The 16,047-nt window shown below is 38.7% G+C and overlaps 1 protein-coding gene across 3 annotated transcripts in view; it reads left to right on the top strand.

Annotated features, from left to right (window-relative positions):
* Positions 1 to 16,047, top strand: part of PRG4 (proteoglycan 4) — a 71,160-nt gene that overhangs the window by 54,311 nt on the left and 802 nt on the right. For all 3 annotated transcript variants that reach the window (XM_067467609.1, XM_067467608.1, XM_067467607.1), the window contains 5 exons: positions 6,778 to 6,864; positions 7,504 to 7,643; positions 12,986 to 13,142; positions 13,822 to 14,028; positions 15,655 to 15,780. In XM_067467609.1, coding sequence (XP_067323710.1) covers positions 6,778 to 6,864; positions 7,504 to 7,643; positions 12,986 to 13,142; positions 13,822 to 14,028; positions 15,655 to 15,780 — 717 coding nt within the window. The remainder of the gene's footprint in view (positions 1 to 6,777; positions 6,865 to 7,503; positions 7,644 to 12,985; positions 13,143 to 13,821; positions 14,029 to 15,654; positions 15,781 to 16,047) is intronic.

Genomic DNA, 16,047 nt, shown 5'->3' with positions numbered 1-16,047 from the left:
ATGATGTGATTTGGAACCATCCTTTGGGGCAGGACTGTGGGCTGTCATTGAAATCTAATGATCACTTGTCTCTTCATTGCATGGTAGTAACAGATTGTGGAACTGCTGTGGGGGTGCACCGTCATGTGAGTTCTATTTTGGTAGGCCCTTTAATTTCTTTTTGCTGTACTGAATAGCCTAGCTTAATTTGCTGTTTACTTTTCTTGTTAATTTGTCTGTTTAATGAATCTCTTTGAGATTTAGATAACAGAATTATTGCACATTATCCTGGCTGTTATTACTGTTGTCACTGCTGCATGAGATAGAAGGCAAGCAGCCTACATCACCACAGAAGGGCATAGCATTGCTTAGTTAGCACCACAGATCCCAGGATATAATTACTGGATTTCTATCTTCTTTCACTGCAAGTAGTGAGCGAGCCAGAATAAATCACCTTATGGTACCAGCATCTTTCTTCAGTGCTTTAAGAACAAAGATAGAAAAATCCAGTAACTAGGCAGAAGGTTCAAGATGCATAGAGGAGGGGGGGGGGGAGGATAAAGTTGGGGGTGGTGGTGGTGGGGAGATAGGACCCTGAGAGGGTGCATGCTTCTATTTCATCATCATTGTAATATGTTTTATAAAAAGTTTAATCGATTCAACTGTCCTGAAGCACTTACAACCTCATCACATGGGCTGCTAGAATCACCACACACTGTGGCAAATCCAATGATCATTATCTCTTGGAAACAGCATTCTGAGCAATGTCCGTGTATCTTCTTGGTCTTCTAACATAATCTGCAACTTCTCTTTCGTTGATCTCCTCTCTACCCTCCAAAATACTCTTTAATATGCTCATTAGTCTTTTTCACTTTCTTCTCCCTCTATTCTACCCCTCTATTCTGTTTTGGTTAGACCACATCTGGAATATTGTGTCCAGTTCTGGGCACCACAATTCAAGAGAGATATTGACAAGCTGGAATGTGTCCAGAGGAGGGCGACTAAAATGATAAAATGATAAAATGATAAAAGGTCTGGAGAACAAGCCCTATGAGGAGCCCTATGAGGAGCGGCTTAACGAGCTGGGCATGTTTAGCCTGAAGAAGAGAAGGCTGAGAGGGGATATGATAGCCATGTATAAATATGTGAGAGGAAGCCACAGGGAGGAGGGAGCAAGCTTGTTTTCTGCTTCCTTGGAGACTAGGACGCGGAACAATGGCTTCAAACTACAAGAGAGGAGATTCCATCTGAACATGAGGAAGAACTTCCTGACTGTGAGAGCCGTTCAGCAGTGGAACTCTCTGCCCCGGAGTGTGGTGGAGGCTCCTTCTTTGGAAGCTTTTAAACAGAGGCTGGATGGCCATCTGTCAGGGGTGATTTGAATGCAATATTCCTGCTTCTTGGCAGGGGGTTGGACTGGATGGCCCATGACGTCTCTTCCAACTCTTTGATTCTATGATTCTATGATTCTCAAATAAAAGTTTAAAAGGACTGCATCCAACAGCTTTTTGTTTCATCTTCCTTTGGGCTTCTTTATCACCAACCGGCTTTGTAGATATGCTTTCCTCCCAGTATCTCTTGTTGTAGGTTTTGGGTTTTGTAGTTTTCTCTATTGCTGTTTCTCTATTCTCTGTCTCTATCAGTCCCCAAAATTCTCTTAAAGAAATATCATCTCCTTTCTCTCTGGCAAAGGCAACTACATTTGAGTCAGTAAGATGCAGTGTTGCAGAGTTACTATTTTCTTCCACTGCACATCCAGGCACCTCTGTATCAGGATCACCTCTGTTTCTTCCTGGCTCCTGACTCTCAGTAACAGCATTCACCTTTTCACTTTCTTCCGCCAAATTGTTGTCAATTATTACTGGATCTCCCAAATCTTCGACTACTCCCATTTGCCATATTCCTTTATATTCTTTATTCTGCACTGGAATCTCAGCTATGGGTGTCTCAAAGGCTGGCCCGCATACTACCTTCAGCACATATCTCCTGTTAGGAACTATTTGATTTGATGCCACCGTTTTCTTTGCATCAGTGTTACTTCTACTCCAGTATCTCTTAAGCCTACAACTTTGTTACTATTCACAGTTATCTGTTCTCTATAATCTTAGTCCACAGTCTCTTTTATCTTCCATACTCTAAATATTCTAACTGGCTCGTCTTGTTCCTTTACTTCATCACCATTTCTTTCCACTGCCTCTCTTGAATCTCCTGCCTTTTGTGTGGCCCTGACATTTCTCTGTGGTAAATTCATCCTCTTCTCAGGGCTCAACTTGGGGCATATAGATTTAATATGCCAAGGCTCTTGGCAATGGAAACAAGGGATTCTTTCAGAGTTTGACCCCGGCATCTCTTTTCTATAGTAATTACTATTCTTCTCATAAGCCGGTGCTGCTGTGTTTCTCCTGTTACTGTTACTTACTAGGGCTGGGCGGTTTCATTTCGTTAATTCGTAATTCGTTAATAATTCGTTAATTTTTTTAATTACAAAATGATAACAAACCATTCTGGAGCAATTTTTTAACAAAACGAATTTTTAAACACGTTCTGTAAATGCTTCGTATTTCGTTATTGTATTTGTTTCGTTATTGTTCTGAGGTCGTTTCTTTATTATTTCCGCATGTCTGGGGCAAGTTTTTTGTTTAATTAGTGAAAAAAAATTATAATATCACACCAACAGTCAACAACAGAGGGAGAGGGAAGCTTTAGAAGTTTTTGGAGGTTTTTTAGCGTATTTCGCGGTCGCGTCCGCCATTAACGAATCGATTCGTTATTGTTTCAGAAATTGATTTGTTAATGTTTTGTAAATTTTTTCACATTTACGAAATTTCGTAAATATCGAACTTTTTAAAAGGAAAATTTTGTAATTATTTTAAATAACCTAACGCAAAAACCCCCAAAAAACAAATCGATTTTCCGTTGTTACCCAGGCCTATTACTTACATAAGTCAAAGATGGCACCTCCCCTCTTGCAGCGTTCTTGTTCCCAAAGTTTCTCGCCTTTTCTTTATTAGGCTTTTTATGTGGCGCATCCATGTTCCTCATTTCATAGTCTGCTTCCAATTCATCCAGAACTGAAGCCACCTGAGCCACATTATCAATCTTTTTGTCTTTAACATACCAACGCATCTGCACTGGCACCAATTTATAAAATTGCTCCAAGGCAATTAGTTGTTTCAGCTGCTTGAATGTTTTAACTTGGCTCCTATCGATCCACCGTTCTAGAGCCTTGTCTAGCCTGCCTCCCAATTGTGTGTATGTTTTGCCTGTCTTTCTTTTAATCTCTCTGAAATTCCTCTTGCTTTGTTCTGGTGTTATGCAAAATTGATTTTTAACTCTTACTTTGAATAATTGATAGTCTGCCACCTCATCAACCCTCATGTCAGCATAGACTTGGCTCAGTTCACCAGAAATCAGGGGTTTTATGTAAGATATTTTATTTTCTTCAGATAATTCCAGTTCTGTACATGTTCTTTCGAAGGGAGAAAGAAAAGCCACAACACTATCATCTCTCTGAAACCTAGAGAACCTTTTTAACTTGGCAGAGAATTCATTATAATTATTTGGCATTTCACTGCTTGTGCTACTTTCTTGTGTCCTTAATTGAAACATTTCTCTTTCATGCTGTCTCTGCTCTCTCTCCGCCCCTATTCTAGCCAACTCCGTTCTCTCTTCTCTTTCAGCTTTCTCAGATGCAATTCAGGCTGACTGAACCTCTTTTTCTGCATCAATTCATTTTACTCTAATCATAATCTTAAAATCTCTATTGTTTGCTCTTGTCGTTGTTCTTCAACTCCTTCCTCAGCTAATGGCCTATCTCCTACAGTTGACTTTCAATTGACCCTTCAAACACACAAGCTGAAGACCTAAACCCCTGGGTTCGGTTTCTCCGCACACCAGAACCCAACTTCCACTTTGGTCCACTAACCAAAATAAACTATTTAAAATGCCTGCTCCTGCCAGGTGGCAGTTAGCTCCGCTCCTTTGGCTTCTCTAACTTGGATACATTCTAACAGCCAGCTCCATCACTATGGCAATGGCTCAGCTCAGGCGACACATCAGCTGGCCTGAACCTATCATATCCCAACTAGGGCTGGGCGGTTTCATTTCGTAATTTCGTAATTCGTTAAAAATTCGTTATTTTTTTTAATAACGAAGCGATATTGAACCATTCAGGAGCAACTAAAAAATGAAAGGAATTTTTCCAATTCATTTCGTAATTGTTTCGTTATTGTTCCGTTATTGATTCGTTATTGATTCGTAAATGTTTCGTTATTATTTCCGCATGTCTGGTGCAAGTTTTAGGGTTGCTGTTTGTTTTCTCAGAGAAAAAAAATATAATTATCACACCAACAGTCAACAACAGAGGGAGAGGGAAGCTTCTGAAGCTTTTTTAGCGTATTGCGCGATTCGTAATCGATCGTAATTGTTTTATGATTTCCGAAATTTCGTAAATATCAAACTTTTTTTAAGGAAAATTTCGGAATTCTTTTAAATAACGAAACGCAAAAAACCCCTAAAAACGAATCGAGTTTAGAAACAAATTTTTCCGTGTTTGGACAGCCCTAATCCCAACATCAATAAACACATTTAAAACATACATTATAATCAGCTATTTCGTTACAGATGGCCTTGTGCAAATGAGCAGACTTTCCTAAATATGAAAACCAGTCTGAATCCAAAATCAATTGCCCATTCTTGTTACAAAGGCATCTGTGTTAAATCATTGGTTAAGTTATGTATCTCCTACAGCTGAAGATGTAAAAATACGAAATGTGTGAGTGAGAAATGACAAAACTTTATCATATTTTTCTAGAATTTTGGAGGGAAATGGGGGTTGGCAGTCTTTCAATTCATATTAATATTAATAGCAAATAATACTTTTATGGGCAATGTGAAGGTATCTGGGATGTATGAGACAGGTCATATCAAATATACCCATGCAATCATTTGTCGGGGGGTGCTTTGAATGCGATTTTCCTGCTTCTTGGCAGGGAGTTGGACTGGATGGCCCATGAGGTGTCTTCCAACTCTATGATTCTAAGAAAGCAGAGAGGTGTTCAATCTCAGAGTATGCCATCCAACCTTGGGATCCTTTCGCCAGTCCCTACAGAAACACGTTTGGTGAAAATGTCTCCAGTATTGAAGCTCTAATATTGGAAGGAGGGAAGACAAAGGAAAGGTGGCATTTCTCAGCCTTCTTAATTTTGAATAGTCCCTCAAAAAGCAATGATTAATTTGAAGTTGACATAGGTCAGTTCCCTCACACTGACAGAAGGGGGGAAAGGAAGCATGGTTACTGATGTTGCTTCTTCTTGTCATCTAGCTGTCTGCTACTATCTTTTCACAAGCCTGGTAGATTTATAGTTTTTCAGAGGCTCTGACACCCTGTTCTCTGCATCAAACCAGGAGGATGAAATTTCAATTTGTTATTCTTATAACAGCATGGAATCATTTGTAATCTAGTCAGCACATCAAATTGCGTTATCTGGTTTATTTATGCATTTTCAAGCAATCATGTATGGTTACACCAAAAATCCACTCTATGGTTCTTACTCACAGGGATGCAAGCAAAGGTATATACAGCCTTGCAATGTGCAAATGATTAGTTTTTATAAGCAAAATTATGCATGCAGCCCAAGGAGTAGAGAGAACAAGGGACAAAGAAATGCAAAATGTCTATTTCAACTTTGTGGTTCCTAGTCTTTGATAGAAAAGCCCACCATAATCCTTGATAGAAAAAAACTAGGGGAAAATGTAAATTGAAAATATAAATAATTAATTTCATAGTAAAGAAAAGAAATGTCTTTAATCTTCAATCACTGATCAGAGGTAAGAGCAGCTGAAAAGCGCATAGGAGAGTATGGGACCATCTGATAAAGTGCTTAAATCAGCATGGAAATGTGTTGCTTCCCATTAGAATTATGACCCAATTTCTGCCCAGACTTGAGGATTTCCAGGGCTTAAGAACATCATCCTTTTTTGAGCCACAGATTTCTGAGCCTCCCTCCAAAAGTAACCTTCTCGAACTGTTTTCTTTTCTTTTCTTTACTATAAAATATATTATTTATATTTTGAATTTACATTTCCCCCTGTCTTTAATCTTCAATGACTGATCAGAGGTAAGAGAAGCTGAGAAGCTGATGGGAGAGTATGGGACCATCTGATACAGTGCTTAAATCAGCATGCAAATGTGTTGCTTCCCATTAGAATTATGACCCAATTTCTGCCCAAACTTGAGGATTTCCAGGGCTTAAGAACATCATCCTTTTTTGAGCCACCCTCCAAAAGTAACCTTCTCGAACTGTTTTGTTATCTTCTTCTTTTCAGCGCCTTAACTGTGTGTGTATGTGGTTGCAGAAATATGGCTGCTGTGGCGGAAACCATGGACCTTTTCCCTTTGAATACTGCAGCCGTTTGAACCTAGTTAGGCTTTTTAAAATCCTAATATCCCAAAGGAACCCTCACACTGGATTTTTTGAGGAAATAATTTCAATAGGAATATACTCTCTCAATGGTTCGAGCATTTGTTCTGGCCAATGATTTTTATGAAACTATGAGAAACTAGTCAGAGGGGAGAGATCCATCTGAACAGCTTTAACCCACTGAACTAGTGCTGAGAAATCTCGAGAGTTGCAACTCAACCACATTTGGTCGATATTCTTAATCACTCCAACCTCAAGAATTTCCATTAGATTTGCCCTGCTATCAGGTTGACACCAGGCTTATATTGGGCCTACTTTGATATCTAAAACTATTTTTTTAATAAAAAAGATAATATGGCTAATTATTTTGCACCAGATATACCTGATGAGATGAACTTGTGCAACCGGAAGGCAGCAGATGGAATTGTGCCTTTACGAAATGGATCATTAGCTGTTTTCAGAGGTGAGTTAGTAGTCTCAAGACTTTTGGAGATGATGACAAAGACAACATTGGCTCTATATTGTTAGGAATGTAATAGCTGAACTTGATGCAAGCAGTCACACATAGTAACCTATAGCTCACAGATCCACCTCAAACAATACATCCATTTGAAACTGTATTGTAATGTTAAGGTGGATTTGCATTCAAGAAAGTCTGCATCTGTACAGGACTCTCCTACTAGGCTGCCACAATGATATTTTGGGTAGCAGAAACAGAGCTGGCTCTACCATTAGGAAGAGTATGGTACATCTACATTGTAGAATTAAGACAGTTTGACAATTTTTTAACTGTCATGTATCGGTGCTATGGAATCATGGATGTTCTAGTTTGGTGAAGCATCAGCATCTCACAAAGTTACAATTACTATGATTCCGTAGCATTACGTCATCTGGTGTCAAATGTTGGGACAAACAGTATTAGTCTGATGTTATTCTGGGTGTCCTGAGTATTTCCTTCTCTATGATAGAACTATTCATGCAGTCTATCCCCATCCTTTAAATAGGTCTTCCTTATCTCTTCTTATATTGAGAATGAATACAGCAGAGAGATTTACAATTATTATATTCTTCTGTGTCCATACTTTTGTCCTTATTTTTCCAGGTCATTACTACTGGCTCCTGAATGGAACAACCCCACCAACACCTTCTCCTCGTAGAATTACTGACGTTTGGGGTGTCCCCTCCCCCATCGACACGGTCTTCTCTAGATGTAACTGTGATGGTAAAACCTTTTTTTTCAAGGTGCGTCTTCCACAGTATGGGAGCTACCACACTGAGACATTAATAGATGACTATGTCATTTCCAATATGGCAGTTTTTTTTACAGTGTGGTGCTATTTAGATGTTTTAGAGACTACATCTAGCATGGTGAATTCTCAGAGGTGCTATCCAAAATATCCAGCAATGCTATGTTGGAAAGGCAGTAGCAGATAAATCAGGAATTTTGCACCAAATGGCCTAAACACTGTGAGAAATCTTCATATTTCCGTACTGTTTATCACCTGGCAAATTAGACAAAGGTGCATTACCTAATATTCCTCCCAAACATGCTAGTTTTCTATGTGCAAACACTTTTGTTTTTCTCTCAGTTCTTGTGGGTTTTTTCGGGCTATATGGCCATGTTCTAGAGGCATTTCTCCTGACATTTCGCCTGCATCTATGGCAAGCTTCCTCAGAGGGTGAGGTCTGCTGGAGCTGGGAAAAAAGGGGTTTATATATCTGTGGAATGACCAGGGTGAGACAAAAGGCTTTTGTAAGTTGGGCTAGGTGTGAATCTTTTCAACTGACCACCTTGATTAGCATACAATGGGCTGACTGTGCCTGGAGCAAACTCTTCTTGAAAGGTGATTAGATGTCCCTGCCTGTTTTTCTCTCTGCTGTTTTAATTTTAGAATTTTTTAATACTGCTAGCCAGACTTTGTTCATTTTCATGGTTTCTTCCTTTCTGTTGAAATTGTCCACATGTTTGTGGATTTCAATGGCTTCTCTGTGTAGTCTGACATGGTGGTTGTGAGAGTGGTCCAGCATTTTTGTGTTCTCAAATAAAATGCTGTGTCCAGGTTGGTTCATCAGGTGCTCTGCTATGGCTGATTTCTCTGGTTGGAGTAGTCTGCAGTGCCTTTCATGTTCCTGGATTCTTGTTTGGGCGCTGCGTTTGGTGGTCCCTATGTAGACTTGTCCACAGCTGCATGGTATACGATAGACTCCTGCAGAGGTGAGAGGATCCCTCTTGTCCTTTGCTGAACGTAGCATTTGTTGGATTTTCTTGGTGGGTTTGTAGATTGTTTGTATGTTGTGTTTCCTCATCAGCTTCCCTATGCGATCAGTGGTTCCCTTGATGTATGGCAGGAACACTTTTCCTCTGGGTGGATCTTCATCTTTACTCTTGTGGCTTGTTCTTGGTCTTGCAGCTCTTCTGATGTCTGAGGTGGAATATCCATTGGCCTGTAGAGCCCAGTTGAGGTGGTTCAGTTCATCTTGGAGGAGGTGGGGTTCACAGATTCTTTTTGCACGGTCTGCCAAGGCTTTAATGGTGCTTCTTTTTTGACTTGGGTGATGGTTGGAGTTTTTATGTAGATATCTATCTGTGTGTGTGGGTTTTCTGTAAACGGTGTGATCCAATTGTTGATCTGGTTTGCGGATGACTAGGACATCTAGAAAAGGCAGTCTTCCTTCCTTTTCTTTTTCCATAGTGAACTGGATGTTAGGGTGGATGCTGTTAAGATGTTCCAGGAACCTGTTGAGTTCTTCTTCTCCATGGCTCCAAATGGTGAAAGTGTCATCCACATATCTGAACCATATAGTGGGCCATATAGTGAACCATATACTTTTGTTTTTATATTCATACTAGCTTTGGGTCCCGGTGATGCCCGAGTTATTTGAGAAAGGCATTGTTTGTTTTGCGAAGTTTAGTAATATCAGTTTGGTAATGGGTAATTGCATTTATTATAATAAAAAAGCCAGTCTTTCCTTTTTTTAAAATGAATGCTCCCATTAGAAAATGCATAAGGATGTATATGAACTACAATTCCCAGAATCGTGGATGAATCCTTCCCAAACCCAGCCATTATTCAAAGTTGGCCATGTTGGATCTGTGTGCCAAGTTTGGTTCAGATCTGACATCAACTGGGTTCAATGATATCTAGATAACGGTGAACTACAACTCCCAGATTCCCAGGACAATCACCCCCTAAACCCAGATAGTATTCACACTTGGCCATGTTGGTTCGGTGTGCCAAGTTTGATCCAGATCTGTCATCGGCTGGGTTCAGTGTTCTCTGGATAAGGGTGAACAACTACTCCCAGATTACTACAATTTCCATACTGTTGAGTCAGTCCCCCAACCCCCCCCCCCCCCAGTATGTTCAGTTGCTGATCAATTCCTCTGTGTTTGCTGTGTGCCATAGGAAAGGGTAGGAAAGGGTTAAGAGAGAGGCAGTGGGCAGGGCCATGCAAATTCCACACAATGAACCCAGGGATGCCTGCCTGTAGTGGAGGAAACACAGCAAATCTAGAATGAAATTCTCCCCGAATGCAAGCATTCCTTGGGTGGTGGGCCCTAGTGTTTGGTGAGGACATTGGCAGCATTTGGGCTTCATGTTCATGGCGCTCACTATAACCTGCAATGTCAGTTGATGGAGTACCTTTGGAGGCTTCTTAGCACTTGGAACTATAGCCTGATTCTCAAGGCAGGATGCTGTCTGTGAAAGTGGGCACCTCCACCACATACACACATACACTTTTTCATTTTTATTATGTGTATAGATTTAGGGCCCAGGCATGCCATATAGTACCAAGATCTTTATGTCTAATTTTAATTGTCACACAATCATAGAGTTGGAGGAGACCTTGTGGTCTCCCAAGAAGCATTCAAAGTCAATCATAAAACCATTGTAAAGCAAAATATGGCAAATATTTGGCAGTAGAAACTAAACAGTTTAAGGCAGGCAGAACTAGCATCTAACGGTTATCTGGTTGCAGCAAATTCCTCCAACATTCTTTAGATCTATACATTCTGGAACTAGATTCTTTCTAGTTCCAATCTTGTCATCCATCTACTTTTTTTCTTTACTCCTTTGCCCTTAGCTGTATTTTCTCAAATTGTATCTGGTGTTGTAACTAATTTCTGTGATTGTAGGCAGATTGCTTATTGCACTCCTATGAACGCATAACTACGAAAATTTAAATAAACTGGCAAAATATATAGTTGTAATTCTGGATTGAGTTAGTACCCTTTTGTTAGGAGCTAGACTGGATGCAATATTTTCAAAATTTTAAGGACATTTTGCACAATTTCACATTTTGAGGGGGTGGCAGTTCAGAAGCAAAGAGAAGCAAAGAGGTCTGTCACCCAGTGTCAGACTTCCCATGCCATGATTGGATTTCCTCAAAGAAAGCTGTCAGCACCCAGACTTTCAAATTATGCCTGCCTTCAAGTGTTCAGTCACAAAATATACCATGGTTAACTCAAAACTTGAAAATGAAGGAAGTCACATACTATGGCAAAACAATGTTCATTTTTGATACTATACCTCTGCCAACAATGTACTAAATCTGTTCTCTAGTTTAATTTTCACATTCACTTTTACATATTGGAAAATATTTATTTTCAGATGGTACATGTGCTGAGTAGCACACATTTAGAAAATATAATTTTCTAATGTTAATCTTTTTGTCCCTCCTACCTGTTGTAAAACTCAATGGGTGCTGTGTATTTTTATTTTTATTCAAACATTGCTTAGTTATACAGTGGGCTTTTGACTTCTGCTGGGACTTTGTTTCAGGGCTCCCTGTGGAAACCAAAATCCGTGAATGTTCAAGTCCTATTATATGCAAAGGTGTAGCAAAATAGTGCCCCTTACATCAAATGGCAAAACTAAGCTTTGGTTCTTGGAATTTTTAAAAATATTTTCAAGCCATGGATGATTGAGTACCTGGATACAGAGGGCGGACTATACTCCAAATGCTTTGCATTTAAAATGTTGGCCATTAACCAGGAACTTGGGTAGTTTATCAAAAGGCTAATCTAAGTCATTTGTCCAAAAATTACTGCAGTCTCTATATTGCAAGCATCTTGTATAATTTCAATTTTTTTGGCCCAAGTGAAAATCTGGTTTTGGTGCACATTATTTATTTTATGAAGTAAAAAGAAAACCTGCCACAGGGGTTAGTCACCTGGTAAAAACATCTGACTTACAAATTAATATGGAAACAGTTTGAAAAACAGGAATCGTTTCCAGGAAATACCAGAGCACTGTACCACACCTAATATTAAATATTTCCTATTCCTCAGCTGGAATTTTAAATAGCATTAAAAGCAGAAATGACCTCTGAAATGCTGGCAGTCAATGTTTATTATATGTAGAGATTTAAAGATGACAGAAGAGGACATGTTGTTGCAAGATGCAATGTAGATTTATCAGACTTTTTTGCAGTGGCCCAGAGGATGATGCCTCTGAAATGCCTTGTGCTACAGGCAATGTTTTGCATTGTTGGCTCAGTTGATAAGAGGGCAATCAAATCTGCTTAGTCTTGCATAGTTGACTTTTAAGTGTGCACTTTCACTGAAACATTGCTTTCTAAGCTTTAGCCAATTGAGAGCAATTATGATTTAGGTGTAAAGCAACAATGAGGCTGGATGGCCATCTGTCAGGGGTGATTTCAATGCAATATTCCTGCTTCTTGGCAGGGGGTTGGACTGGATGGCCCATGAGGTCTCTTCCAACTCTTTGATTCTATGATTCTATGAATGAGAAACCTATGGCCCTCCAAATTGTCAACCTGGGCTGGCATAGACAATGGTCACAGATCATAGATATTACCTTAGAGCATTTAAGGCTCTCATACCGCTGTGTGCCTCATGCTAGCCTTGGATTTAGACAGGAAAGACTCAATTTCAGAATTCTATTCAGACATAAAGCATAACAGGTGGCCTCGGACAAACTAGTCTCTGTTTAATTTATCCCAGAAGGTTGCTAGCATTAAGCAAATTCTGAAATGGTCAGATGTAGCTGAAATAGACAAATTAATAACATAAATAAGAGAGAAATCATGGGCAGGATTTTTTAAAGATTGGGAACTCCTAGAGTCTCAACCAATTCAACATAGTTTGTGGCAGCCACAAAAATGACGTTCCTGGAGTATAACAACTACTTTCAAAGTACTTCATAAATACACAGGAAATAAAAATAAGTAAATTAAATGTATGCTAATGAAACAAATCCCCTTAAGATTTAATCTTAATTTAAGATGTTTGTGTTCTTGGTAACATTTTGACCATGTTTTCTGCTTCATTCCTTTAATATATGTTGCCAAGGAATATTTTGAAAGACCTCCCCACAACCAATCAAAACAATCAAAACTTTGGAAGTTACCCAAGCTTGGCAGCAGCTTGGGAGTGTCACATTTTGAATGCCAAGTCACATGTTTGGTTGAAAACTAGTTACTGCTTTGCTCCACACTTCTTGTTTTCCTGTCCCATGCCCCCTAATCTCAGGAATTTTACCTTTGAATGCATTAAACTGCATTAGGTCTTAATGCTACTTTTTATGGCTTGCTATAATTTTATCCATTTTAATTCTCAGGATTCTCAGTACTGGCGCTTCACCAACGATGTAATGGATGTTGGCTATCCCAAACTAATCATAAAAGGATTTGGAGGACTAAGTGGAAGAATAACAGGAGCACTCTCTGTAGCTAAACATAGGAACAGACCTGAATCTGTATATTTCTTTAAAAAAGGTAGGGTTCATACTTTTGGCACTTACTAAAGCACTGGGAGCAATACTATATATCGAACTTAAATAGTTTGGCTGTTTTATTTAAGCATATTTTAAAGAATATATTAATATACTGTAAAGTTTACATTTAGGTAGATAACTAACATAATGAAACTCTGCCTTTGCTTTGTATGATACTATGGATTTGGGTTGAATTCCTTTATCTAAAATAATTGATAAAATGTTATTCAATTAATGTAATGTATGTGAACTTCAACCAGCAAAATCCACATAACTGTGTCCGAGGAAAAACTGGTTTTCAAGGGGAACATGAAATCTGGTCTTAAATGTCACATTAGCAGTCACAGCAAGTGCTACCTAAATGGTATTCTGCCCTATGTCAGAGAAATGAGCATAAGGTTAAATCTTAAATATGTCTTTTTTAAAATCAGGAAAATCTAATTGATCAATAGCTTTTAGAATAAATGTATGGAACAAAAATATTTGTATAATGAAAGGATTCTTAAATACATATTCATTCCCTAACCTATGCTCCAAAAAAGATAAATCTGAGTAAATTGTCTTTGTTGTATCAAATTTGAATAAAACCACCCTAAAAAGAGACATCCCAATTGTTATGACAGTAAATACTGCAGATGGTAAAGACATGAGGCTATTGTGGTTCCTTTTTGTCAACGTAGGTGGGAATCTCCAACAATACACCTATAAACAAGAAGGACCAAAGAAATGCAAGAAGAAAATTGTGTCTGTGAAGTATCCGATCTATAAACCAAAAACTGTCATTAGAAGACGGAGGCGTTTTGAACGTGCAGTCAGACCACAGCATTTCATCCGCAGCGTCAGGGTCCAGCATTACCCGGTTGTTCAGATCAACACCCAACCAACAGGTACATTGTAGAGGTGTGCAAAATTCCAGAAATCATTTCAGATTTCGGAGATATGAATTGTCAAAATACAAAGCAGGAAGGGCGCTTCCTAAGTATTTACGAATCGAAACACAAGCCCCCGAATCTTTTGGATATATTTGGAAAAGACTTGTTTTAACATCTTACTCCGTTCACCTCAGAGGGGGAGGGAGAGGTGTTCTGGTTGACATGATTAACAAGGGCAGCTGCATAGTTTTTTTTTCTTTGTTGGCCAATCAGAAGAAAGCCGATCACACAGCTTTCTGCAAAGCTGGTCTATAAATAGCTCCCCTGTTTGATTTCTGCCTGTTCCTGTTTCTTAAAACTTATAGGAGCAATGCTCTACCTTAGCTTTTGATAATTCTTTTTCTTTGTGTCCCTTCATTGACACCCAGAATATCTATTTTCCTCTGTTAAAATTATTCAACTTTTATTTTCCAAATTCTGCTAGGGAGGTGTGGGTGGGCGTGGGGCTGAGTTTTAAAAGGGCATTTAAAGTGTTTTCATTTTATTTTAATCTTCTAAAAACAGTGGATGACCAAAATGTTCTGAAACTTGGCAGGAATAATGCACAACCAATTTTCTGCCACTGTGGAGAAATACAAAAGGATACCTTTTTTGGTTTTGTTCTAAAAAGAAATTTTATTTGTAAAATAATCAGGTAAAGATGAAATTACGGAACGACTTGACAATGCAACCGGATAACAATTTTAGTAAGGAGATGCTGTTGATTATGTTTTTTATGGCTTTGTATGGTTTTATATTATATGCTAAATGTTTTAATTGTATTTATATTTGGTTTCAATTGTATTTATAATTGTGGAGGTATCGAATTGTTGACGACAGTGAACCGTCCTGAGTTGTTTCCGGGCTGAGAAAGGCGGTATATAAATGTGATAAATAAATAAATACTTTTAAAAAATCAGTGGATGAGTGAAATGTTTTGAAACTTGGCAAGTTAACAGTGCCCTATAATGTGGCAATTTTAATCCCAACAGTCATTAAAATGATGGAGAAATGAGCCTCACAAATTTCCACATTGGAGCTAGTAGACTGAATATTACTGAAACTATAATGAAACTTTTGGATTTTGAATTACTAATCCAAACACCGCCCCCCCCCCCCACGCTCGAATCTTCCCAAAACAAAACAGGAGGTTGCTGGAGTAGATCAAAGTTTTGAAATGAAATCAAAACCGATGTCTGCCATTTCGCACATCTGGTTTTTTTATAGTTAAACTACAATCTGCAGTTAGGCCGTAAATCCCACTGAATTAAAAATAATCAACCTGATCATGTAGATCAGTGGTTCTCAACCTATGGATCCCCAGATGTTTTGGCGTACAACTCCCAGAAATCCCAGCCAGTTTACCAGCTGTTAGGATTTCTGGGAGTTGAAGGCCAAAACATCTGGGGACCCATAGGTTGCAAACCACTGATGTAGATCGTTCCAGGTTAGTTGTGCCCAAAGAATGAACCATAGCTGTCTTTCTTTCAACTGTTCCATTTTGTTTAAGTTACCTAAATGTTTTGTTTCATGGGCCATGTCCCACTTTTGAGTGTTTTATGTTAACTCCTAACTTTAAGAGAGATTATTATGTGTTTGCAGGAATACTGCAGCCAGAGGTCAAAGTGACAACTTACTGGAGAGGATTTCCAAAAGAAGTAAATTCTGTTATTTCAATTCCTAACTATCAGAAACCAGATGGCTATGATTACTATGCATTTTCTAAAGGTATGTTCTGACTAAAATCACTCATCTTTAATGATGAAGAAACATTCAATAATTTGTTTTCAAACAGGAATCTATAGGAAATTGTGTGTCGCTACCATTGTGTGTGCCTGAGTACTTTTTAAAAAATAAGTAGCTAGTAATAGCCGTGGTGTCAGATTACTCAGTTACAGGCAAGTACAAAATTGATAGGATATTTCAAAAGCTGAAGTTCAATATTAGACATAGGCAACTTTTGGCCCAGGGGGTGTTATTGAACTTTAGCTGCCA

Source organism: Anolis sagrei, chromosome 4, assembly GCF_037176765.1.
Source record: "Anolis sagrei isolate rAnoSag1 chromosome 4, rAnoSag1.mat, whole genome shotgun sequence".
Lineage (NCBI taxonomy): Eukaryota > Metazoa > Chordata > Lepidosauria > Squamata > Dactyloidae > Anolis > Anolis sagrei.
The sequence above is the reverse complement of the archived record's forward strand: the minus strand, read 5'-3'. Positions and strand labels throughout refer to the sequence as shown.